At 32.4% G+C, this 24,309-nt stretch overlaps 3 protein-coding genes across 5 annotated transcripts; 1 reads left to right on the top strand and 2 right to left on the bottom strand.

Annotated features, from left to right (window-relative positions):
* Positions 1-8,847: 8,847 nt before the first annotated feature.
* LOC114403335 (uncharacterized protein At1g08160-like) lies at positions 8,848-9,886 on the top strand. The gene has a single exon (XM_028366240.1). It carries the CDS (start codon positions 9,023-9,025, stop codon positions 9,713-9,715), a length of 693 nt encoding a protein of 230 aa, XP_028222041.1. The 5' UTR covers positions 8,848-9,022; the 3' UTR covers positions 9,716-9,886.
* A 2,233-nt stretch (positions 9,887-12,119) lies between these two features.
* Positions 12,120-14,511, bottom strand: LOC114403329 (fructose-bisphosphate aldolase, cytoplasmic isozyme 1-like). Its single transcript, XM_028366227.1, has 3 exons — positions 14,391-14,511; positions 13,414-14,096; positions 12,120-12,852 (listed from the first exon to the last, which is right to left on the bottom strand). The coding sequence occupies exons 1-3, from the start codon at positions 14,416-14,418 to the stop codon at positions 12,490-12,492; spliced, it is 1,074 nt and encodes a 357-aa protein (XP_028222028.1). The 5' UTR covers positions 14,419-14,511; the 3' UTR covers positions 12,120-12,489.
* Positions 14,512-14,975: 464 nt separating this feature from the next.
* On the bottom strand, positions 14,976-22,931 carry LOC114403314 (uridine kinase-like protein 3). 3 transcript variants are annotated; one of them, XM_028366200.1, is made up of 15 exons: positions 22,792-22,931; positions 21,807-21,982; positions 21,068-21,159; positions 19,767-19,836; positions 18,745-18,863; positions 18,325-18,421; positions 17,868-17,947; positions 17,370-17,564; positions 17,159-17,242; positions 17,004-17,064; positions 16,440-16,500; positions 16,019-16,112; positions 15,836-15,908; positions 15,562-15,644; positions 15,269-15,436 (listed from the first exon to the last, which is right to left on the bottom strand). In XM_028366200.1, the coding sequence occupies exons 2-15, from the start codon at positions 21,955-21,957 to the stop codon at positions 15,269-15,271; spliced, it is 1,428 nt and encodes a 475-aa protein (XP_028222001.1). In that variant the 5' UTR covers positions 21,958-21,982; positions 22,792-22,931. The 3 variants fall into 3 exon arrangements, with proteins under 3 accessions (XP_028222017.1, XP_028222008.1, XP_028222001.1); XM_028366216.1 differs by lacking the exon at positions 17,159-17,242 and having other exon boundaries at positions 14,976-15,436; XM_028366207.1 differs by lacking the exon at positions 22,792-22,931 and having other exon boundaries at positions 14,976-15,436; positions 21,807-21,957.
* Positions 22,932-24,309: the final 1,378 nt, after the last annotated feature.

The raw sequence follows: 24,309 nt of genomic DNA, 5'->3' as shown, positions 1-24,309 counted from the left end.
TGATCTTCGATGGAATTTTAAGACTCCAAATGGTCGTCTAATTACCTGGGATCTTCAAGTGGTCATTACAAATGATATGTTCCAAACCAGTTTGTCCTTTTGATCAGTATGTTACAATGGAATACTCTTGATATCTTGCTGATCATCATTTGTAAAAAATTGTTCTAGTATTTCCAGTTTCTAGCAGTTATGATTGTGTTCAATGAGGGCACCAATAGTTAAATTTTCAAGACCAATTGGTGGGGCGGGGGGGATGAGAGGAAAGACTTAACTGGATTCCTTAGCCATGTTTGGGTCCAGATATTAACCGAATGACCATTATTGCCAATGGACCACCTCGTGCCTTCTCTTATAAGAACCTGTGAAGCGTGGATGCTACGTCATGTATAGCTTTGATTATGTCCTAGAGGAGCATCCAAGAATCCACTATGTTGGAAATATTTAGCTTTGAGTACCTGTGTTACTATAGCATTAGAGTTTTTGGAGAGTTTCCAACCTTGCTTCGTATTTTTGCCATTAAACCCAACAAATAGCTCCATTGAACCATGTAATTAAAAAGCCTTGCTTATGTCAATTTTTAGAGCAACTTCACCAACTTTTCCTCTTGACTTACATTACATGTGGTGGACTGTTTCTGATGCAATAAGGACGTTGTCTAGTATAGAGCGTCCCTCCACAAAAGCATATTTCTCCAAAGATATACATTTATTTAGTAAAGGCTGAAGGTGATTGGATAGGGTTTTAGAGATGATTTTATAAAGTACATTACATAAGGAAATGGGTCTGAAGTCTTTCATAATGGTTGGATTTTGGATTTTGGGGATGAGGACAATGACAGTTTGGTACTTTGGTTAATTTGAGGAGGTGGGAAGGATACATTTTCCAATCAGGAGGTAGCTGCCGCAAAGATGTCTAAACCACAAAAATTCTAAAAAATTTTGTAAAAATCGGAGTTTAAACCATATGGGCCAGGTGATTTGTTGGAATTCATTTGAAAAAGAACATTTTTGGACTCATCAATAGTAAAAGAAGCAAGGAGGGAATTGTTATAAGAAGACGTCAAGTAAAGAGCAACATGATTTATTACTACATCAATTTCAAGTGAATTGATTCACCACAATACAATTTGTCAAAATAATTTTTGGCAATATTACAAAGTTTAATATGGTCTGTTACAGTCATACCGTCATCACAAGAGAAACAATGTTATTCGTCTTCTTTCTCGCGAAGGCATATGAATGAAAGAAACGTGAATTGATGTCTCCATCTTCTTCTTCTTCTTTTTTTTGTGAAAGCATCAATGGCATGATTGCAAATGGTAAAATAAACCAGCCGTAATTCAATTAATAAGAGGCAGTTATTGAACAAATGAAATGGAAGAACTACTTTTGATTCCTTGTCGTTAAGTATCCATATAAGATATCATGGCACAGAAGCATCCTTTATTCTTTTCCATTTGATATTTCATATCAAATATCAGTGAGAAATAGAGTAGTTTGGTCAAAAAGCGAAGTTTACCGGCATAATATATTCTTGACACTGCATTCTACGAATTCAGGACTAGATCGTATATATCCTAAGATCTGCTTTTATATTTTGAGATATACTTTACGTAAGTTGAGAGCCTCTTCCTGAAATGTTTTAGGTTGTTTGCTTAGATTATTGGTGAAGAAATTAAAAAAAAAATATATTACGAAAATAATAAGAATGCAAAAAATCATTAACAAAATTTTATGCATTTCAATATTTTTTTTTTTACTTTAAATTTCTTACCAGTTAAGACGCTCGTTGACATTTGTTAATATTTTTATTCTTATTCTGGTGAGGTGATGTAAGTGTGTCATATTAAGAATCATTGTAAAATCATGTATGGTTGTTCGCAGTGGTGGATCACATTATAGCTTGGAGTGCATTTTCAGCCTCTAATTTTTAATTTAAAAAAAATAAAATTTAACTAAATTTTTCATACTTCAAATATAATATAAGTCATTTTTAAATTATTACTTAACATTTAACTTTAACATTTAACTTTTTTCATCCAAGTACTTGAAAAAAATTTTAGATAGTTGAGTGAAAAAAATAAATATTAAATAATAATTTAAAAATAACTTATATGAAAATTTTAATTAACTAAAAAATTAAATATAAATATAATAATTGCGTATATTTTGTTTTCTCTAATTTTATATGTTTAAACCTCTATGCCTAATTTTTACTCATTTCATAATAATAATAATAACAATTTTTTTCTTTAATTAATTATGCTCCTAACTTGGGTACTAGATCCGTGACTGGCGGTTGGCTCATCTAATTCTTTGATTCTACTAACAATAAATAAGTTACATTTAATTCACAAGCATGGCTTAAATCACTGAAACCTGCACTAAAAATGGACAAAATAGTTGAATTGCAAACGATGTAATTTTAATAAAATCGATATGTATAAAGTATAATGTTGGTTTTTTTAAAAGTTTAGTTTGTTGCCTTATAATGCTAATAATCAATATTTGTAATGTTTTAATTATAATTATACATTTTGGTGATTTTATGTGAATAGATATTTTATATGAATTTTGATGCATACTATTTGTTTTAATGAAATTTTTTCTTCCTAAAACCTATACCTGACTTCGTCCCTTGGTGTTAAACTGTTAATATTGAATATTACCAGTCTTTAATTTTTTATTTCTGTGTTGGACAACTCAGTGGGTCAACAGCTATGAAAGAAGCCCATATTTTATGGGCCTATACAATAAGATTTGAGCTACTGGAATTAGTCTCCAAAAACAATTAGACAAGAAAAAGAAACCACGGGCATTTACTAGTTATGTTGATTGTTGGACTGAAAAGTGCGTTAAACTTTTAATGCACTTTTTCTTAAATAAATACTACACAAAATCTTAATAAATGAAAGTTTATTCAAATTATTTAATAAAACTCGTATTAAAAAAATCTAATAGCCAAAGATTTTTTTATAGAAAAAGTGTCTGTCACTAATTTCTTTTTGTTTTGTTAATACTACATTGTAAAAACTGGAATTGATGATTGAAACTGGAAGAAAGTGAGGTTTAAGTATAGCATATGGGATTAAGTAGGTGGTATCTTTCAGTATATGGACCAATCACCAAATTTGTAGGCTCCATATACATATTCCGAATCTTCTTTTTGTAACGGACTCAACCACTTCACCACTCTCCTTTAACGCATCACCTTGCACGTTTCCCATGAAACTTGACAACAAAACGTCCACGTTTTGATTTGAAAACCTAAAAAAAATCCATCTTAGTGTTTTTTTTTTTAAAAAAAAATATGTTTGATGACTTCATAAAATAATTTTCACTTATCATAAATATTTTTAAATTAGTTATTTGAATAACTAAAACACAAATAATTAGCTTTTTTTAAAAAGAAAGGTCGATGATTTCATAAAATAATTCTCACTTATCATTGATATTTAAACATTAGATAACATTAAAAAATACAGTAGTTATATATATTTTTATTTTGAATAACAAAACGCAAATAATTAGTTATTTTTTATCTTTTAAAAATATAAAAAAAAACTCACGTTAATTAATATTATCATTAACAAAACACAAATATTTATTTATTTTATCCTTCAAAGAATAAAGAATAATTGATTTTACTTCAAGAAATATTTGGTACAGGAAAATTAGCTTGGGAGAATTATGGATAGAGAAACTTAATTTTTCAAAATATCATCTCACTTTTTATTATATTATTGGTTTAATTACTTTCACAATTCCCGTATCTTTTTAGTTCTTAATTTGAAAATAATTTTTTTAATTCTTATTATTTATATTTTAATTTTTTTAGTTCATGTAGTTATGGTTTTTTTAATTCTTGTAATTTGTATTTTATTTTTTTTCAATCTTTATAGTTTAAAAATGACCTTTTTTATTTTTATACTTTATATTTTAATTTTCTTTTAGTCCTTATCATCAAAATATGAATAATATTATCAATTATAATTAATTACAAAAATATTAGTAAGTAATTTGTAACTAATCTATCACAGGATAATTTGTAAAAAAAAAATTGATAATTTATAACTAATTATTTTTATATGTTTTGTTTGTAATAAAGATTAAAAGGTAATTAAGATGTAACTGACATGAAATTAAAAGAGATCACTTTTAAATGATAGAGATTAAAAAGAATTAAAATATAAGCGATAAGAAGTAAAAAGACCACTTTAAAAAAACTATAAAAATTAAAAAGTTACTTTCAAATTATAAGGATAAAATATATATAAATCTAAAACTATACAAATTAAATAAGTAATTTAATTTAGATTATTTAATGTCATAAAAATATTAGTAACTCTTTGATTATTAAAAAACCCATCTTAGATTTTAAAGTTCAACCAAAAAATTTATTCTTTATTGAAAAAACATAATTTTCAGAGTTGATTATTATAAAAAATTATGATTATGTGAAAAAACTTAATAAGCCATACATTTAAGAAAAAGATAAATTTCTTTTGTTCCTTTTATCACAGAGAAGCTTGTTTTAATGGATTAGATAGCTTTCCTTGTAAGCGAATAAAACCGTCAAAACGTCTTGAATTGGCGAAAGAGACACCAACGTTGCCTCCCCTTCCTTCTATTTACCACCTTTACACTTCTCCATCCAACCTTCTTCCTCCTATTTTCCTTTTCTTTTAAATTCTGCATTTTCTTTCACAATTTTCCCACCCCCCAACAGAATCAGAACCCGAATTTCCCAGATCCGAGACACCCAGTAGGAAAGATTAAAACTTTGGCGTCTTCATCGATCGCCGGTGAACGATGTGCTGCGGGGGGAGAGTTTGCATGCTTTGCACGTGTTTGGTTCTGGTGGTGATCGCCATCGGGTTGTTATTCGGGTTCGGAGTGTTCAAGCATGGATTCCACAAGATCAAAGACACTGTCAGTTTCTGCGATTCTTGCGGCGGCGGCGCCGCCGGCGGAGGAAGACCCTTCATCGGTTATGCACCGCCGCCATTGTTCTAGTTCACCATTCTCTTGTTCTATTTCGCTCTTGTTAATTGTTCTGGGGATTTGTTTGTTTCTTTTTATAAATTAGTATTCGTTAGGGTTCATATTTGTAATTACCTGCTTCTTGTTCTTGGGATTCATGTTTGATTTAATAATCAATTGTCTTTGTTACAATGCTGTTACTGTTTTTGTTGGTTCTCCCCCACCTTATTCCGTTTCTTTTCGGGAATCATCTTCATCTCATTCGAGTTTGGGTTTATAATTAGCGAATTGCAGAAATTGTGAAATCACTCGGTAAGCAGAACCCATGTTTAGAAAAGAAAAAAATCATTAAATTATTTGAAGAAAAACAATGTTTTTCTAATTATTTTTCTTTGTAAATAATTATGTTAACATATAATTGAAAAGTCTTTTTTACCAATTTTTGTCATATCGTAAAACATTTGCTATTCATTCAAATAGAGATTAAATAAATAGCTTTTTTGTCGGTCTAATAACTAACAAATTGATGATACATCAAAGGGGTAAATGCCAATATTTGTATCATACGTTTAGTTCATAAATTTGATATTTATTTGAATGTATAATCAAACCATCATATATACGATTGAATCCCAGTGAATTAGCCTGAAGTGAGAGTAAGAGATTCGAGAGAATGGATATGGATAAGGATTTTCGAAATCAATGGAAAAAAGAATTACGTGGTTATGTCTCTGTTTGAGTAGTGCTCAACATGTATATACTCTTTGGTTAAAGTGGGTTTTGGTTGTGATGGATTCCTACTTCCCTTCAGGGCTTGTCCCCAAATATTAGTACTTTGCGTGTTTGACACTTGATTAATCATTTGCAAAGCGGCGACATATTGTGTGTTTTTTGTTTTGTTTTGTTTTGTTTTAACTGGTAGGCGAGGAAGATAATCCTGATTAATTCAGAATTTCGTCAAAAGATAACTAAACTTTGATCAATAATTGTTTCCATCAAATATCAAATTCGAGTAATATTTAAATGATTTAATTTTAATTTTAACATATTAATCATTCGTGTTCAATTTTTTAATTTTTCTGAGTAGCATTTCCTCCTGTATATCTCTCGATATATCTGGCACTAGCTATCCTATCGCTAAATGATGTAGAATTTTTTCTACAACTCGGATAAAAAAAAGTATCTATACATTCTTATAAGTATGATTTTTCATAGATTTTAAAATAAATTATATGTGATTTATCATTTATTTTAATGGTCATGCTGATGTAGTTTAGTTTTGGTCGTAAGAAAACAAGGGACCAACAAAGGCCCAGAGAAAAACGAAGGAATGGATAAGGCAACCAAACCCAACCCAAGAGTTGTAATCAATTACAATCTTTAAGCCCAAATCCGAATAGCCGAAAGTAATTATGTGCCATGGACCAAAAAGAAAAGCCGGGATTATTTCTTTTTATGAATAATAAAACATGGGGCAAATGCAGCTTGGGTAGATATGAATGGAGCTGGAATTGGATTTTTTTAGTAAGATTTTGGATATACAAAAACATGGTTTAAATAAAAAAAATTCTAATAAAGATAACGAATTAGATATTCAAAAGGTTAGTAATCGATAAAGCTATTTTAATTATTTTAAAGTATTACACTAATACTCTTTATATATTACATTAATCTCCTTTAATTATTTGAAAAATCCGGCAGGAAATGTTACTGTAAAACATTAAAAAAGAAGGGAGTATTAGGGTATGCAATATCAAGAAACCTTAGGATGTTTTTTTTTTGTATTTTATTTATTTATTTTCAAAGTTGAAATGCTTTGTTTTTATTTACAAAAACAAAAATGATATGATTTTTGGAGAGGAAGGCTTTGGAGAAGGTGTCGTTGTCGATGAAGACGGCTTGGATGAGGAAAAGTTTCTGAAGAGAGTCAATATTGGAGATTATTTCTGTTAGATTCGTCATTGCTCCGCTCCATCACTCTCCTTTCTCATTCTCCCCCATTGTCCCACCACCCAACATCAACCTTGTCTTCTTTTCACTCGTTAATTCACTTTACCAAAGCCCATCTTCAACACCAACGTATCTCGAATTCACAACGCTCAAAATACCCACACTTACTTTGTTCACCCTAACCCTATTCACATTCACGTTCTGGAAATGAAGGAACGAGAAATTAAAAGAGTGGAGTAAGTAGGGTATTGGGAATGGAGAAAGATGGTTTTGGTTTATTGGGAAATGGGGAATGGAGACCAGAGAATATTCGAAACAGGAGAGGTATTGGAATCAAGAAAGAGCAAACCAAGAGGAGAGGAATATGTGACCACATTTAATTTTTAAATTTTTTCAAATTCAAAGACGATTTTTACAAAATCGTCTTGGAATAGTGTAAAATAAAGAAAAATCTTCTTTGTTTTACACTATTCAAAGACAATTTCACAAAATCAACTTTAAAATATTAATGATATTTATAAAAATATCACCACAAGCTCAATAACGACGGTTTTGAAATAACTATGGTTAAACATGCATAGTAAATATCAAATTTTTTAGTAATGTAAATAGTAATTATAGCTTTTTAAGAACTCTTAAATAAGTGTTTATTGTCATTTTATAATTCTCAAAATCACGTCCCTTAAAAATTATCATCTCACACCAACCATTAGTCACAACAGTTCATTTGTTAATTTATTACATCTTAGAATTATACACTTAAAATTTGATTAATTGTTATAAACTTTCGAATCTTATTAGTCTTCGATTTCTATTTTCTACTAATAAAAAATAATGATTAGTAGTTAGTTACAAGTTTGAAATTGACATGCCAACCGAATCTGGTCCAAATGTGGTGGCTAATGGTGTGGTTTTGATGAATCGAGTAGGCGGCGATTTGGTCGGTTCTAGCCTTCTAGGAAATGGGAAAGCCAAGGAAGAGATGATCATTTGTGGAGGGAAATTTTTTTGTTTTCATGGTAATTTGTGTATCCCGTACACTACTGTAGATATTCCGTATATACAATTTTGCAATTATAAATTTTTTTAAGAAAGGGACAAATTTTGAAAGAAAAATTTATTCCCACGAGCAAACACAAGATATAGAGAATGAACGTCATCCATAGAAGGAAGAAATTTACTCCATGAAATACTTATTATTGATTTGTAAGCTCTTTTACTTGTCTCGCGTCTTTCTAATTTTTGCATCATTTATCTCTGGTTTTCAGTACATTATAATTTCTCATCCTCTTAAATCTCAACATGATTTAAGAAGAAAAATCCATACTTGCATACAATTAATTTTAATATTTTAGCTTTTGGTTTATGGTGCTTAAAGGTATCATTTTCCCCTCTTAACATTGTAATCCAGGCAACAACCTGCTTTTAAGGATCTTATCTTGGTCAAATAGAAGAACAAGCAATAGTTAAACGTAATTCAAACCATTTGTGATTGAGACTCAGTAGAAAGCTCACACACGCTGGATCACTATCCAACATGATTGATTGCTTGATTGCTTTTAATGAAACATGAACCTTTACCGGGTGGCCTCACTTTCCACCTGCCACGCTTTCTTAGTGCTTAAACATCCAACGAAGCACGTCCCTAGTTTGATATCAAGGGACAAAACTATGGTATAATTCGTACACACGCATTATCTAAGCCCTTAATCAAACTGACTATTCTCACATACATTCGCATTTGACAAAGTCTAAAACCATGCAAAACTTAGAGGATAAGCAATCAACAAAGTGAGGAAGGGAGCTCTGTTGAAGTCATTCTTTTAGGACCTTCTCAAAAAGCATAAAACATTAAAATTAAAACATCAATGTGGTGCAACTTTAGCTCACCTATGTCACCTTTTGATAATACCCAAAAAAAAGAAAACACATTGTCCCCTCTCCCTTATTATTACTCAACTACAAAAGCTTCTTTTCCCTCTTCACTTCTATTGATCCATCACCCCATTTAGAATAAATAAACATATCACCTCTATCTCTCCCTCATTCACTTCCATTGGCCTATTTTAGTAGTGTGCACGTTTTCAAACATGCTAACCTCTGTTGAAGAAGAACTTGGCACACCAAAACAACCAAGGAATCAACATTCTCAGCAATCAGGAGCACCAAATTCCCTTGCCAACACCAGAGCCATTTTCGGGCAACCTCGACTTCAAAGGACAAAACCAATTATATGGTGTGCTGCAATAATGTGCTTCATATTCAGCCTAGTGCTTATCTTCTTTGGAATTGCAACACTGATTCTCTACCTTTCCATGAAGCCGCGAAACCCCACGTTTGACATTCCCAATGCAAGCCTCAATGTGGTGTACTTTGACTCACCACAGTACCTCAATGGTGAATTCACTCTCCTTGCAAATTTTTCCAATCCTAACAGGAGAATTGGGGTGAGGTTTGAGTCCTTGAACATTGAGCTTTTCTACTCAGACAGGCTCGTTTCTTCACAAACAATAAAGCCTTTTACTCAAAGGCCAAGGGAAAACAGGTTGCAATCAGTGAACTTGATATCAAGCTTGGTGTTTTTGCCTCAAGATGTTGGTGTAAAACTACAAAGGCAAGTGGAGAATAACAGGGTCAATTACAATGCAAGGGGAACATTTAAGGTGAGGTTCAATGTTGGCCTTATCCATTTATCTTACTCTCTGTATAGCACATGCCAGATAGAGATGACTAGTCCTCCAGCGGGTATTCTAGTAGCCAGACAATGCATAACAAACCGATGATGAAGTGCCAACAAATATGGTAGAATTCTTTGTGATTTTTATTACTTTCTAATTTATTAGGAGATATAGCTAATGGTAAATACCAGTGTGCAAAACAATGATATGATTTTTTTTTGTGAGAAATGAAAAGGAGAAGATCAGAGGATATATACCATATGATTTTAATTGATATTCTATTTTTTTTATTTGTAGATATAGACTTGGGTGGAGGGTGTTGAAGCCCTTCCATACCAGAAATATGTTGTGGATGGATTTTATTTTATCTTCATCTACTATATCAATTTACTAGTTTCTTTTCCAGAACGGGCTTTTGCTGAAGCAAAGCAAGCGTTGAATTAACTTTTTGATATTGTTTTCTTTTACTTCCTTAATTGTGTCGTGTCAGCTGCACTAATTGGAATGCCTTTTGACTGTTAAAGCCAAAATGTTAAAAGCAGAAAAGGACTTGTGAGAGAGGTTGATGATTGACGTGGTATCAACTAAGATTTCGAAAGTATACATACATAATTTATTGTGGTGAGCCTTACATCCCAAAATCATGTCTTAATCCAGAATCTTCATATATAGCGGACATTTACGTTAGTTTAAGCGCATACATGTTTGCTAAAAGGCCACTAAAGCATATATCGGAATATCCATTGTTATTTTTTTATATATACAAAACGGAATATCCTTGTATTGTTAGTGACTAGTCACCCACCAAGACATTACTATTATTTCAGGTTAACACCACAGCGAATTTTGAGCTATCAAAATATAATTTGTAGAAAACTAATTTATAGTAGGTGGCAGTTGCAGAGTGCAGATAGTCACTCGGCGCTGCAATGATAATTGATGAATGTTCATTTGAGCAGTGATGATCGACAAACCTTATAAAAGATTTTTTTTCTTTCTTTATAATTATTTAAATATCTAACTTTTAATAAATGATAATTTTAAAAAATAACTATTTTTATACATAAAATTAAAACTAAATTTTATATTAATCAATGATAATCTTAATTGTTAACAAACACAAAATTAATTTTATACTAATTAACTTTAAATTTATATATATATAAATATATATAAATTTCTAAAAGATGGAGGCTGGAGTCTTTGCACCTCAAAGAGTAAAGTGACTGAACAGAAATCATGAATTGGCGTTCAACTGGGTTTTAAACAGAGAAACAAACACACTTTTAGAAGCCTAATACTTATGGTTCTTGACATACGAACTCTCAGAAGCCAACCCACTTCAGCTGCCACCAACATAAAACAAAAACAAAAACAAAAGTACCCAGTAGAAGAACAATGCTTAAGCTCGATTCACCCTTCAGGAGGCGTAATTTTTGTCATCAATTCAAGTTCACTTCCTTAAGCCATCGACATATATACCGAAGGTTTTTTCAATAAAACCAAATTGTTATTGTAAATTCCTCTCAACTAAAGGACAATTTTTTTTCCCAATTTCATTTTCTCCTCGCTATGATCTATCAAATAATCAGGACATCATCGACAAACATAAAGTTGCCTCTTCCTTTTTAAGATGTCGGCATGCCCAAATTTCTTCTGAAATGCCTTAGCCAAGGTAACTGTATCAAATAACACCAATCCTGCTGTCAAGTGAGAAATTGTTGGTGGCTGCTTCAAGCTCAGCAAAACTATGGACAGGGGATGCTCCAATATTTGAGGCAGTCTCACTCTCCATTATGTATGTGGTTTGGCGGAGGCGTGGTTTTCTTTTACTTCCTTATCTGTGTCGTGTTAGCTGCACTAATTGGAATGCCTTACATTCCAAAATCACGTTGCTACCAATGATATTGGATTGGATTTTAGGTAAAGTCTCAGTTCAAGCCTTAAAAAAAACAACATAGCCATAGGAGATCATACTTAAGTGATCAGACAGATTTTTAAATAAAGATTAATTATTAACAAAAGTCAATAATATTTTATGATCTAAAAATGTTACTAAATCATATAATGAAATATCTTCGTTTTTATATATACAAAACAAAAAAAATAAATTACGGATTTAATCTCCTATGCTAAAAAAAAAATAACAATGCTAACAATTGACATTTGTTAGTAATAATAATAAAAAAAAAAACAAGACACTACTATTATTTATGGTTAACACCACACCGGATTTTGAGCTATCAAAATATAATTTGTAAAAAATTAATTCTCTGTAGCTAAACCATTAATTTATAATTGGTGCAGACAGTAAGTAGGTGATACAATGATAATTGATAAATGTCCATTTGAGCATATCTCCTTTGGTTTTCTTTGATTCTTTTCTTTCTGGTGTTTTTCTTTTCTTTTTCAAATTCCTTTTGTTGTAGCTGCTGCTAAAGAATGTTCGGCGGGTAAAAGTATTGGGCCATTATTACATGGACTAATAATTGACTGCTCTCCATCATCCTGTGTTAAGTAATTACACATTTTATAAAGTATATTACTGTTTCTGACAATATATACCAGCCTCCCTCTAACAATTATTTGAGTGGTACGCTATCACCATTTGACATTAAAATTGGCTCCTATAACATAATAACTGATGTTTGTAAAAAATATGTAACCCAAAAATAAGCATGTTAATCAGAAGCAAATCCTTAGGCTGTATCATACATCTGCCACAATGCACTTAGCCCAAATCAGTCCCCAAGTCCATTTAGAGTATGTTTGTTTCTCCCTTGTCACGCTTTCTTATGCACCTCAACGTGACTGAACCAAAAGCATGGATTGACGTTTAAATGGATTTTAAAAGGAGAAACAAACACACTCTTAGAAGTTTAATAATTGTAGTTCTTGACATACAAACTCTCAGAAGTCAAGCCACTTCCGCTTCCACCAACATACTTTCCCAGAGTAGCATCAGAATTGGCCTTGCATCTTGCCAGAAATGCCTCTTGAGCTTTGGCAACATTCTCCTTCTTTCCACCCCATGTCTTGAGTGTGCTTTGTTGCAGTGCTCGCCCGAATGAGAATGAGAGAGTCCATGGCTTCAACACCTCCGACTTGTTCATTGCATTCAGGTTGAGGGTAGCTTCTTCTTCACTTTGCCCACCAGACAGAAACACAACCCCTGGCACCGCAGCTGGGACAGTCCTGCGGAGTGCTTGAACTGTGTACTCAGCAATCACCTCAGGTGGTACCTGCATGCACACAAATTAAATTATTTTCCATCTTAACAATATGCATTTTTTTTTTCTTAAAAAAATTGGTAGAACTGGAAGACACCCCAAGCATAGACCCACCTAGAAGATTATTGCACAAGCTAAAATCATAAGTAGTTTCACTTAGTTGCAACTACTAAACTAGCATCTAAGCTCTAAGAGAGCTTCCTGAAAAAGGTTGTCCACCAAACAAGAAAATGGTGTAAGGAAAATCCGAATTCATACCGAACCAGATTCTTAACCACTTGTGCCAACTCGCATCGACTTTCAAATTAATTGAACAATGATATTTAGGCACCCTTTAATTACAAACACTCTATTAACACCAATCATCTCTCTTTTCTTATCATATTGTATCACTTATCGTACCTATATTTATCTCCGAGGGTCAAATAATAGGTATTGTCCACAAATCTTTTTTGAAGTCAACAGTATTGCACCTTATACTTGATTCTAATTCTATTTCAAAGACTAGAAAGTACTTGTATAGAGAATGTATCCATACATATGGATGTATGATTTTGAAAAAGTTAGTGTTACCTTTGGGCTATCAGAGCCGGGAGTAACCATGTTGGGCTTGAGAAGAGTTCCTTCAAGAAGGACATGCTGCTCATTGAGTGCCTTGTAAACAGCTGCAAGCACAGTTTCAGTAACAGCAGCACATTTGGCGATGTCATGAGCCCCATCAGTCAAAATCTCAGGCTCAACAATGGGCACAAGGCCATTCTCCTGGCAAATGATGGCATAGCGTGCCAAGCCCTGTGCATTTTGCTGGATGGACAACTGAGAGGGCTCAGTTGGGCCAATTTTGAGAACTGCACGCCACTTTGCAAAGCGTGCACCAGCCTTGTAGTACTGCTGGCACCGAGCTCCGAGAGAGTCGAAGCCCTGAGTGGTGGTTTCACCGTTTGTGCCAGCCAACTCAACAACGCCCTTGTCCACTTTGATGCCCGGGATGACATTGTTCTCTTGAAGGACCTCAACGAAAGGCTTCCCATCAGAGGTCTTCTGGTAAAGAGTTTCCTCAAAGAGGATGACACCAGAGAGGTATTGGAGGGCATTTGGAGCGGTGAAGAGAAGCTCGCGAAGGGCTTGGCGGTTGGCCTCAATGTTCTCAACGTTAATGCTCGCTAGGCGCTTCCCGATGGTGCCCGTGCTCTCATCTGCTGCCAGGATCCCCTTCCCTGGTGTGGCTATGTACTTGGCATTCTTGATAAGCTCATCTGGAATTCGTACAAGTTATAACATCCCATTTGGAGACTAAAGTCTAAGAATTGATTGAAGTAGAAGGAGCTTCTTAGACATGAAATCTTTATAATTTGACACTACAGATGAATAACTAATGAGGCTATATATGATACATTTCTAGGCCATCGTTTCTTGTTTGTTAATGAGTGGAATGTTTGAGAAGCTTGTACTTCATTCAATGAAGAATTGTTCTTGTTTACGTGTGGGTGAGAGATGCAAGAGTGAGTAATATTAAGAGAAGAAGAGGAGATAGATATGAGACATGTTACCTGCGTACTTTCCAACAAAGGCAGACATGGTTAAAGCTTATTGGATATATGGCGGGAAACAGATAACACACGACAGCACGAAAAACGAGCTTAGCCAGGCCAAAGATATATAGATAAATCTCAAAGGAATATACCGAGTGGTATCTACCCAACCCATGCAAAGGAGCCACGTGTCCAGTGATTAGCCTAACGAAGGTTATCAATCTTGGATAAAGCAACGAGTGATTCTTCCCTTGGCCAAGTGGCAGCTCTTCCATTTCAATAACATATATTCCACTCACCTCATGATATATATAACAAGGAAATTTTGTGGAAAGCTCTCACCCATCATCCTCTTGGACTTTGGCTCATTTCCGATACCAATCCGTACGTACAAATTAAGATATCAACCTTATATAAATCGTTTTGCAGAACAATGTCTCAGCCTCATTATTTCTCTTTTGCTTTTTTAATTTGTCTATTTTTTTCCAGATCGAATCAAGTTCCATCATGCAATTTACCCTCGCCATATATTCAATTTTGAGAGTGATAGATATTAAATTAAAGAACTTACATAATCATTTATGTCTATGAAGTAAAAATCTCTGGACAGTAAACATGTATCTTGATTCTTGATAAGCCAGTGTCCGGCAAAGAATAAGTTCAAAGAAAAATTTTGGTATAATAAAAAAAGGTAATACAGAATTTGCATTGGAATATTCCGATTATGCGTTTGTTTATAGAAACAAACAAAAGATTATGATCAAAATTGATTTAGAACAATAACTCGGGGCCCAGCAGAGTCTCAATTCAGCAAATTTTATAGCCCCCTTCCCGCAGTAAAAGTCTCTTTAATGATGATGAACCAAAAAATTTTGTGAATTTCCCCCCAAGTATAACTACTGTGAAGCTTGCTGGTCATCATCGTCTGTTCCAAAGTACCGGTCCCCAAACTCACCCATGCCAGGTATGACACGGAATGCTTCATTCAAACCAATCTCAATCTCAGATGTCACGATTTTTATTCTCGGAAATCTTTTACAGACCACATGAACACCTTGAGGTGCCTGGCAATATGAGAGCATGCATATATGCAAAACATTAGGTACTAAAAAAGACAAGCAACAGAAAATGACAAAAAAAATGGCAAGATATATGATATACAGAGGAACAACAGACACAAGTAACTTACTGATACGAGATTGAGAAATAAAATGTTGGACTCTGGTACACCCTTCTTTAAAAGCAAAGAAATTGCTTCAACTGCCGAATTACCTAAAGACGAAGATATTCTAAAGTTGATCAAAACGAAAACCAACAAATTAAATATCAATTTTTTTGTATAACCTTTTTATGCTAACTGTTATGTAACTTAAGAATTCGCAGTTGACTTCTGACAGTTCGTATACTATTTTAAACCAGTAAAATTAAAAACCACCATAAAAAGCATTAAGAGAATCGCAAACCTGTGCCTAAGATGGGATCCAACAGTAATACATGCCTATCTGAGATGTCATTAGGCAACTTCTCATATATTAGCTGCTCAATAATCAAAGGACAAGTTAGTGAATCACCAAAAAAAAAAGACACTAGTGATCATGAAATGAATCCAACACAGGTATACCCAAGCACACACACAGATGACAAACCTGTTGACCATTGTCACCTTCTCTATGAATAAGAATTTTCCCAATCTTGATACCTTTGCAGCATGCTCGTAGAGCATTTTCCATACTCTCCCCACTGAAATTAGATTGCATATCAAATTTAAGGACAAATTCTATTTATATAAAATTGCAGTGATCATAGGTCCACATTAAACCGAGTAATTAGGAAAGAAGAACTAGTTCCTTAGAGTATAAAGAGGATTCGTTGGATAATACATTCAGGGAAAACTAGTGGAGCACCATATGCAATGTAAACAGTTTGGTAATTATAAACCAAAATCAACAATAGATCTTTTTCTCTTTATTGAATTGTTCAAGAAAATATTTTAGTAATACTTTGTAGCAAGGATAACAATATGTAAACAAATGCCCAAGTGACTTCTGATCTGGACTAAAACGATACCTCCGGATGATAGAGACACCACACAACCTCTTGCAGAAATCCACACCACTGTATACCGATGCTGCATTGAAGGACAAGTATTAGCTTAGCTGTAACCATAAAGAGGTTAAGACGTGAAACAAACTAAGTATATTTTTGTAAATAATTGAAGGAGAATATCAGCTAAGATGCAGACAGGAAAGTTTATCATTTTAAGTATGGCAACTGAAGCAATTAACATCATGAACAGAACATGTCTCTCAACTGTACAATAACATGATACCCCTTTGGTTCCCATTCTATGAATGATTTCTTAGATTGGGAATTCAGACTGCAGAAGTGATCTGTAGTCTGTCCTTCCTGGTTCAAGACATAATTAGACATTTCTGAAACAAGGCTGAAAACATGTAGTTCATGTTACTCCTCACTTTTGTGACAATAATATGGCAGGATTTTAGAAACCAGAGATACCCAACAGGCACATCATCCACAACACTTTCTAGTGCAATGAGAAGAGAATATTGCATCCTTAGAGGTACATGTAATACAAGCCAAGGAAACCATCATTGAAAAAGAACAGCTTACCAGTTGGAGTGGTTACTTGCTTTTCTGTAAATGGAAGATGGCCTAGGCCATGTTCTACAACCTGGTCAAGTGAGCGAAATTTGACCATTAATGATTGAAGAAAATGCCACGCCATCACTAATATTAAGAGCAACAAATGAACCCCATTTACATACCAAACGAATCAAACGGTCAGAATAAAATACAAAGTCATGTTTCGTTGTTTGAGAATCACGTATCAGGGTATGCATACCCCGTATCTACATCGAAGCAATTATCGTGATGATTCAACTTTTAATAAATAAATTAAATTGAATTTGGAAGTTCCAGCTGAACGGGGGAAGATGGGATCATTGATAAAGTCAATAAATAACAAGAAAGGGGTACCTGAAAAGTAGACTGAATGACATATAAGTTACGATATATTTTACACATGTCATGCTGACCAAGCTTCGTGCGAATATGTTGTACAATCAAATCAATAGCCACATGATTATCTCTTCCACGGGGTATAATGATATCAGCATACTTCTTGGTGGGAAGAATAAAGTCATCAAAAGCCGGCTTCACAAATTTAGAATACTGCATCAAGTATATATTATAAGAAACAGTTACTAATATATGGTAAGCAAAAAAAAGGAATATATTAGCTTGATTTATAATCATAACCTACGAAAAGATCATTAAAGATTTAATTTCATAAAAACTGACTTATTACATGTTTTCTAATCAATGAAATTTCATACCAGCCTCTCAGCAACATGAACTAAAATAACATTTCCAAGTCTTGAAATGCAGTACATGTAAGAAACGTGAAGGCAAAAAAGCAAAAGATAATCAAAATATGATAATGGAAGTGCAAATGGTGTGCCTGACGGTAGCTACCTGATCAAGCACAGCTCCAATATCACGAGCATTGTCAGCAGTATCACGCTTAATTCTTCTAGCCAGACGAACATCAGCATCTGCACTGAACATTTCACAATGTAAATTGATAGCATAACTTAGTAGTGCAATAAAGACATAAAATATGCATGCTTGTAAAATAGCTAGAAGGAAGACATAGGCAACTATTAATAAAAATAGAAACCAAGAATATGCATTTTTTAGATAACGTGAAGATATAGTGTCATTAGCAAAACAAGAATATGCATTTTTTAGATAACGTGAAGAATATGCATTCTCCTATATTATAATGTGGATTAGGAGGGGGGAAATTTAAGTCCATCGGGCTAAAAGGAAAATGAGTTTGACAACAGATCCATACATAGTAAGAAATGCCACAGAAAAATATAATACAGTAAGTTATAGAAGTTATATTGGAACTAAAATAATAAGGGACCTGTGTCAACAAATATCTTCATATTCATCAATGCTCGCACTCGTGGATCATGAAAAACAAGGATACCTTCCAAAATAATAACATCCGCTGGGTTTACCTGCAAAACAGATTAAACCAACATAAAAGGGAAGTATAGCTGAAATTGTATTCCATATAAATTTCCACTCTAATGGAGATAAAACGCAAGAAGAAACATGTACTGCATGATTTGGCAACCATTAGTACATCAAAGTTTCAAATTCAACTATGAAAATCATTGTCATGTCAAGCTTATACTTGCTCTATGCAATAAAAAAACTATGCTTTAGCATGATAATAAAAACTCAAAAATAGAAAATTATATCAATCTTGGCCTGTTCTGTTAAGCATTTCAAGAACGAGAAGTAAATTTATTAACAAAAAGTAGAATGTTCCATATACCCGTCTTGCTGGAAAAACATCATTCTTGTAACCCTTAAAGTCATAGTTTGGAATATCTACTGCTTGGCCACGCTTCAACTTGTCCATGACACGTAGCAATTGCTCAGTATCAAAAGCTTCTGATTATATCAACAACATGCATTAGGAATAAAGTAGCTATAGCAGTCTAAGAACCATCATTCATATATATAAAAAAATTTAAACGTTAAAATTTCCATATCAAAAGTTGCTACCTTATCAGTTTTTAGGTGTATTATACTAATTATGCTTGCAAGGTACTTAAGTATCGTACCATATAAAATGAACTTTTGCTTAACCTTTGGAATGCTCATATGCATATAACACAATTTGAGTAACACTCTGACATGTAAAATTTGCAGTGGTTTCACCAACCATACTCATCTCTAGGCTAAATGCGAGAATTTCTAGCTCTGGAATTTCATTAACACTATCATGTCTCTAATCTGCTAATTTTGAGGTAAATTCTGCTTTAAATCTTTAGAAAGGTTAATTTTTTCCTGACACCACCCTTGATATTCCTGAGCATTCTGAGAGTAAGAAAGATGGAGTTGATACTCATTGAATGTTATGAACTTGTTCTGCAAGAAAATTAAGTATCTACGGAGAAACTATAAGACCTGATAAAACAAAACAATACTAAAACGTGAATATTATTTTAGGCTTTCTAATAACCCGATTCTCAAAAAACATTTTAGGGAAAACAGAATTCCAGATATAGGATAATAAGTAGATTTAAAATAAGGAAATAAAACAAACATCCAAATAAATTTAGTGCATGTTTCATCCTATATAGTTTCTACTCTTTTTTTTTATTATTATTTATAAAAGGGCCTAAGATAAGGCCGAAAAAACAAAAACAAGACTATCTAAAGAAGGATTTTGATGTAACTCCGGACATTTTTATCCAATCCTCTCCTGAGTGATGATTCTATATAATGTCTTAATGTAAAGAGGAAGTTAGTAATTAATAATGAGAGACTAATGTGTACAATTGAACTGACCAGGATGGTCAAAGTTGTAATCTTGTACTCTTGTAAGTTCCTCCTGAGTCAAATTATGGTAAAAAGAGTCCTGTTGTAAAATAAATAATTCATTTATTACGCTCAACGTATCAACATGTACAATAAGAAACATCAACCCAAATTCTGGAACACACTCAGAAAAGATAAAAGAAGACCAAAGTACAAAAGGAACAAGTAAAATATGTATAAATAAATAAATATAAAATAATTTTTAATTCCATAAAATGTTCACTTCAAAATTTAAAATGCAAAAACAAAAGATTGAAAAAAAATATGCACTAATTTTTAATCAATTAATTTTTAGAATACATAAATGTACGAATAATTTAAATAAAAAATCAATTATGAATTAAAAAAAATTTTAATGTGTGAAAAGTATAAAGTAATATATTATGAAAACATAGTTTAATTTGTAAACAATAAATGAATCTAAATTATTTATTAATTAAATATTTTTTTAATAATATATATATACTAATATTTGAATATATAAAACTAATTAGAGTCCATTAAAAAGTAGAAAGCACTAGTTGCTTTATATAGTAACGGTGGTTTCTTTGTAACCCATGAAAATTGCTCTCCAACACCCAAAGAATAAGACTTGAGTTACGAGACACTTTTGATGCCAAAAGAGCAATCCCATTGAAGATGGCTTAGCAGCATAAATGTTAGAAAATACATCCAAAGAATTTTTTTTTCTTTTGTCAACTAAAAAATGGTGTATTCAAATGTATTCTGTTGGTGAGAAAACCATTGATATTGGGATGGAAATTTTGAGGTGATGAGAACAACATAATACTGAATCTGACTTGAAAAAGAAAAGAGATGGAGGAATTTTGGTGAATGGTAGCCAATAGAATATCGTTGCAATGAAAATACAAAACAAAGATAATAAAATCATTCCGATAGATAATGCCTAACAAAATACCAAAGGGATTCAGATAAAGGAGAATACAGGATGCTTATAAGTTATAAGACTTGAAGCATTAACTGCAAACTATTAGTTGTTTTTCCTTAATATCTGAGTCACAGACTTATATACTTATAAATTCTCAATTTGATTCACCGGTAGTTTAGAAAAAAAAATAATGGTTATTACAAGCATACAGATACTCTCTCTTTCATATTATTTTCACTTTATTTTTATTTTCTCTTTTTTACCTCATCATTTATTACATTTACTTTCTCTTTTATATTTCTTTTTTCTTCTAATCTCTTCCTACCGTTCCAATCTACACCAAAATGAGATAGATGATTGGTACTTTGCAAGAATTGAATACCTGATTAACAAGTACGACTCGTTGATCATGAAGCTGCTGAACAATCATATCACAAACTGATGTCTTACCGGATGCTGCTCCACCAGCAACACCTGTCACATACCAAACCAAAATGTAAATAGAAAATGAATTAGAATCATAGATACCAAATAAAAATTGGTAAATGTGAAAATTAGACATCCAAAGTTGTTATGATCTTATTTTCAAAACTCTACTTTATATGATTAGGTGTTAGCTGTGCGATTTAACCACAATTTCCAAACTGTATGATGACCAAGTAGTAGGAATGATCGGGTGAAATGAAATTATGATGCAAGAACTTGGACTAGACCCTATTTGATTCAACTTCTCCGTAAGTACTTTATGAAAAAAATTATTCCCATAAGATAAAATTAATTTAAGCATAAGTTAAAATTAGCTTTTAGAGAATATCAAATAAAATGTGATGATAGTCTTCAAAGGTAACTTTGTCCTTCTTCACTTGTACACAAAAACTAATGGCTCATTGGAATCATATGCAAATGTGGGGAGGAACAGAACAGAACAATCCACATATGGGCTCTAGAATCTCAAAACAAAACAGAAAAATATATTTAGTACCCTATTATGCATTAGACGATACCCAACAAACACAAGACAAAGTAAATGTACAAAGTACCAACATTGAATTCCAGGACACAAATAGACAAATCAGGATTTTATGACTACATAGGCAGCTTGGAATGCAAAAAACACACACCTATCACAAAAGGTTGTTTATACATGTCAGTTGTTGAAGTGGTTGGTTGCTCTGTGCCAGCCTTTCTTTGCTCTAAGCCATCAATGTGAAATCCAGAAAAATGAACCTCAGATAAAGACTCCATTAAGTCAACAGCCGATTTAGTACCCATAGGCAAAGACCTGGATAAATAATAGCTGAAAATCACAGATAGAGAAATCAATAACAAACAAATAATACTCAATAAAAGACACGAAAATATGAATAACAATAGTTTTAACAGCTTGCAAATGTGGCTGATTGGATCAAGCCAACCGTTTCAGTCTTTGGTAATGTTACTCATTTTCACTAAAAGACTAGCCACTAGAACAATGCTCAAGCTGGACTCGAATCATTTCAGGAGGCATCATTTATCATCCACTTCACTTCAGAAATTATGAAGTTAGGTTAGTGGTTGAAGGGAGAAGGGAGAGAAAAAAGTCAAAGATATGAATTAATATTCTAACAAAATTAACAAACATATGTGATAAAAATAAAAAGAAGTTAACTTCCTAAAGCCATCTAAATATATACCAAGGGCGTTTTCAATCAATAAAGCCAAAGTGTTATTGTAAATTCCTCAACTAATGGACAAAAAAATTATTTTCCAGTCTCATTTTCTCCACGCTATGATCTATCAAATCAAATTAATCAGGACATCATGGGCATATACATGACACGCTTCCATCCTATCCGATGAAGAAAAGACAAGATATGATCACCATGCGGTGCACGTAACAATCCGTCCAACAACAGAGTCAGTGAGAGGTTATATATATTTGCGTGCAAAGTGCAAACAAACAGATAAATAAAAAGTGGTTCAGTTCCAACGTGAGCGAAAGCGCAGCCATTGTAGTAAAGACAGAGTGTTGAATGCAGTTTGAAGTTAAGAAATCCAGATCCAGATAAATGACGAGACGAGACGAGAAGATCAAATAACCCAATGCTGAACGATGGCAAAACGTACCTGATGAACTCAGAATTGTAAGAATGAGGAACGGAGCGAAAGAAAGAAGAAGGAGAAATACTATATTTATATATAATCAGATATGATGCTTTATTTGGTGCACTCTCAGGCGCTGTCTTTTTATCCTTTTATTTTTGTTTAGAATATATATATAGTGACGTCCAATGAGCTATAAACGGAAAGAGATGTAGTTTCAAATTACCACCTTCTTCCATCCTAAATTGAAAATACACCCATAAACACGGTGAACAACTGAACAAGTGCTATTGTCCAAACTTTATTTTAAACTATTGATCGATTTCATTAATGGATTCATGAATGCAAATCAAAAAACATTAAATATAACCATTAATTGCATTATTTATCCTTCAGGGTAATTGTGTAATTTTCATTCTTAAGTTTTAGTTGCACAATTTGAGTTCCAAGTATCCTTAGTAAATTTAATTAAATTGGTGAAACAAATAACTCCTAATATAATAATATTTTATTAAGGTAGTACTTGAGCATGATATGCCAAGACAATACTACGTGACAATTAAAATCTTGTTATACTTTTAGTCTTACATATATTCAAGATATTTTAGTTAATTTTTAATTTTTTTATTGATTGAAAATTTTATTTGATAGCTTATCAAACAAGTTTTTTAGTAATTTTTAATTTTTTTAAATGTTACTTAAAATAATTTTTAAAAACATTAGTTTTTAGTTTTTAGTTTTTTATATTATTTTTATACTTTTATCCTTAATATATTTATTTATTTTTATTATTATTATTATTTTAAATAAATCATAATTTATTATTTTTATTATTATTTTATACTTTTTTTCAATTATTTAGCCATTAATTTTACTAAATACTTATAATTTAATGAGTTAATTTTTCAACTTTTAACTCATTCTTCTGTTAGTTTGTTAAACATAACTTTCTATTAGTATTGTAATTGTGAGAAATTAAAAATACAAACATCAACATATGTGTTAGGCAGTATTAATTATCACCTCAATGTTATGCTAACAAATTCTATTAAAAATTTAATAATGGAAGATTGATGGGAGAACACAATTACAACATTTGGATAATTAAAATATTTGAGATTAAAATTACATAATCAGAATCAATCCAATATTGAATGGGACTTAATATAAATTTTAAGAATTATTTTTACTTTAAATAATTCCTTATAAATTAAATTATACACGTACTTTAAAAATGTCTAATTAAATAATTGACTAGTAATGATTTTTTCAATAAAAAAGAATTATATTTTTTTAGAAGAATGTGTATGTGTGGGAACACGTACTGGGAATTGATAGAGATTAGAAGAACGGAAAATAAAAAAGTATAGGTAGCGTATGGGAATGGAAGTGGTAGAGAGGCAGGGGAGTGTGGGGTGGGGTTAATGTGTGTGGAGAAATGTCCCTCCCTCACTGGCCTGTCTTCTGTTTGAGGGCCCCTACTCCCGTACGTAGGTGCTCAAATTTTGAGCATCCACCTTGGCACTGAATCTCATGTCCTTT

Source organism: Glycine soja, chromosome 2, assembly GCF_004193775.1.
Source record: "Glycine soja cultivar W05 chromosome 2, ASM419377v2, whole genome shotgun sequence".
NCBI classification, from domain to species: Eukaryota; Viridiplantae; Streptophyta; class Magnoliopsida; order Fabales; family Fabaceae; genus Glycine; species Glycine soja.
The sequence above is the reverse complement of the archived record's forward strand: the minus strand, read 5'-3'. Positions and strand labels throughout refer to the sequence as shown.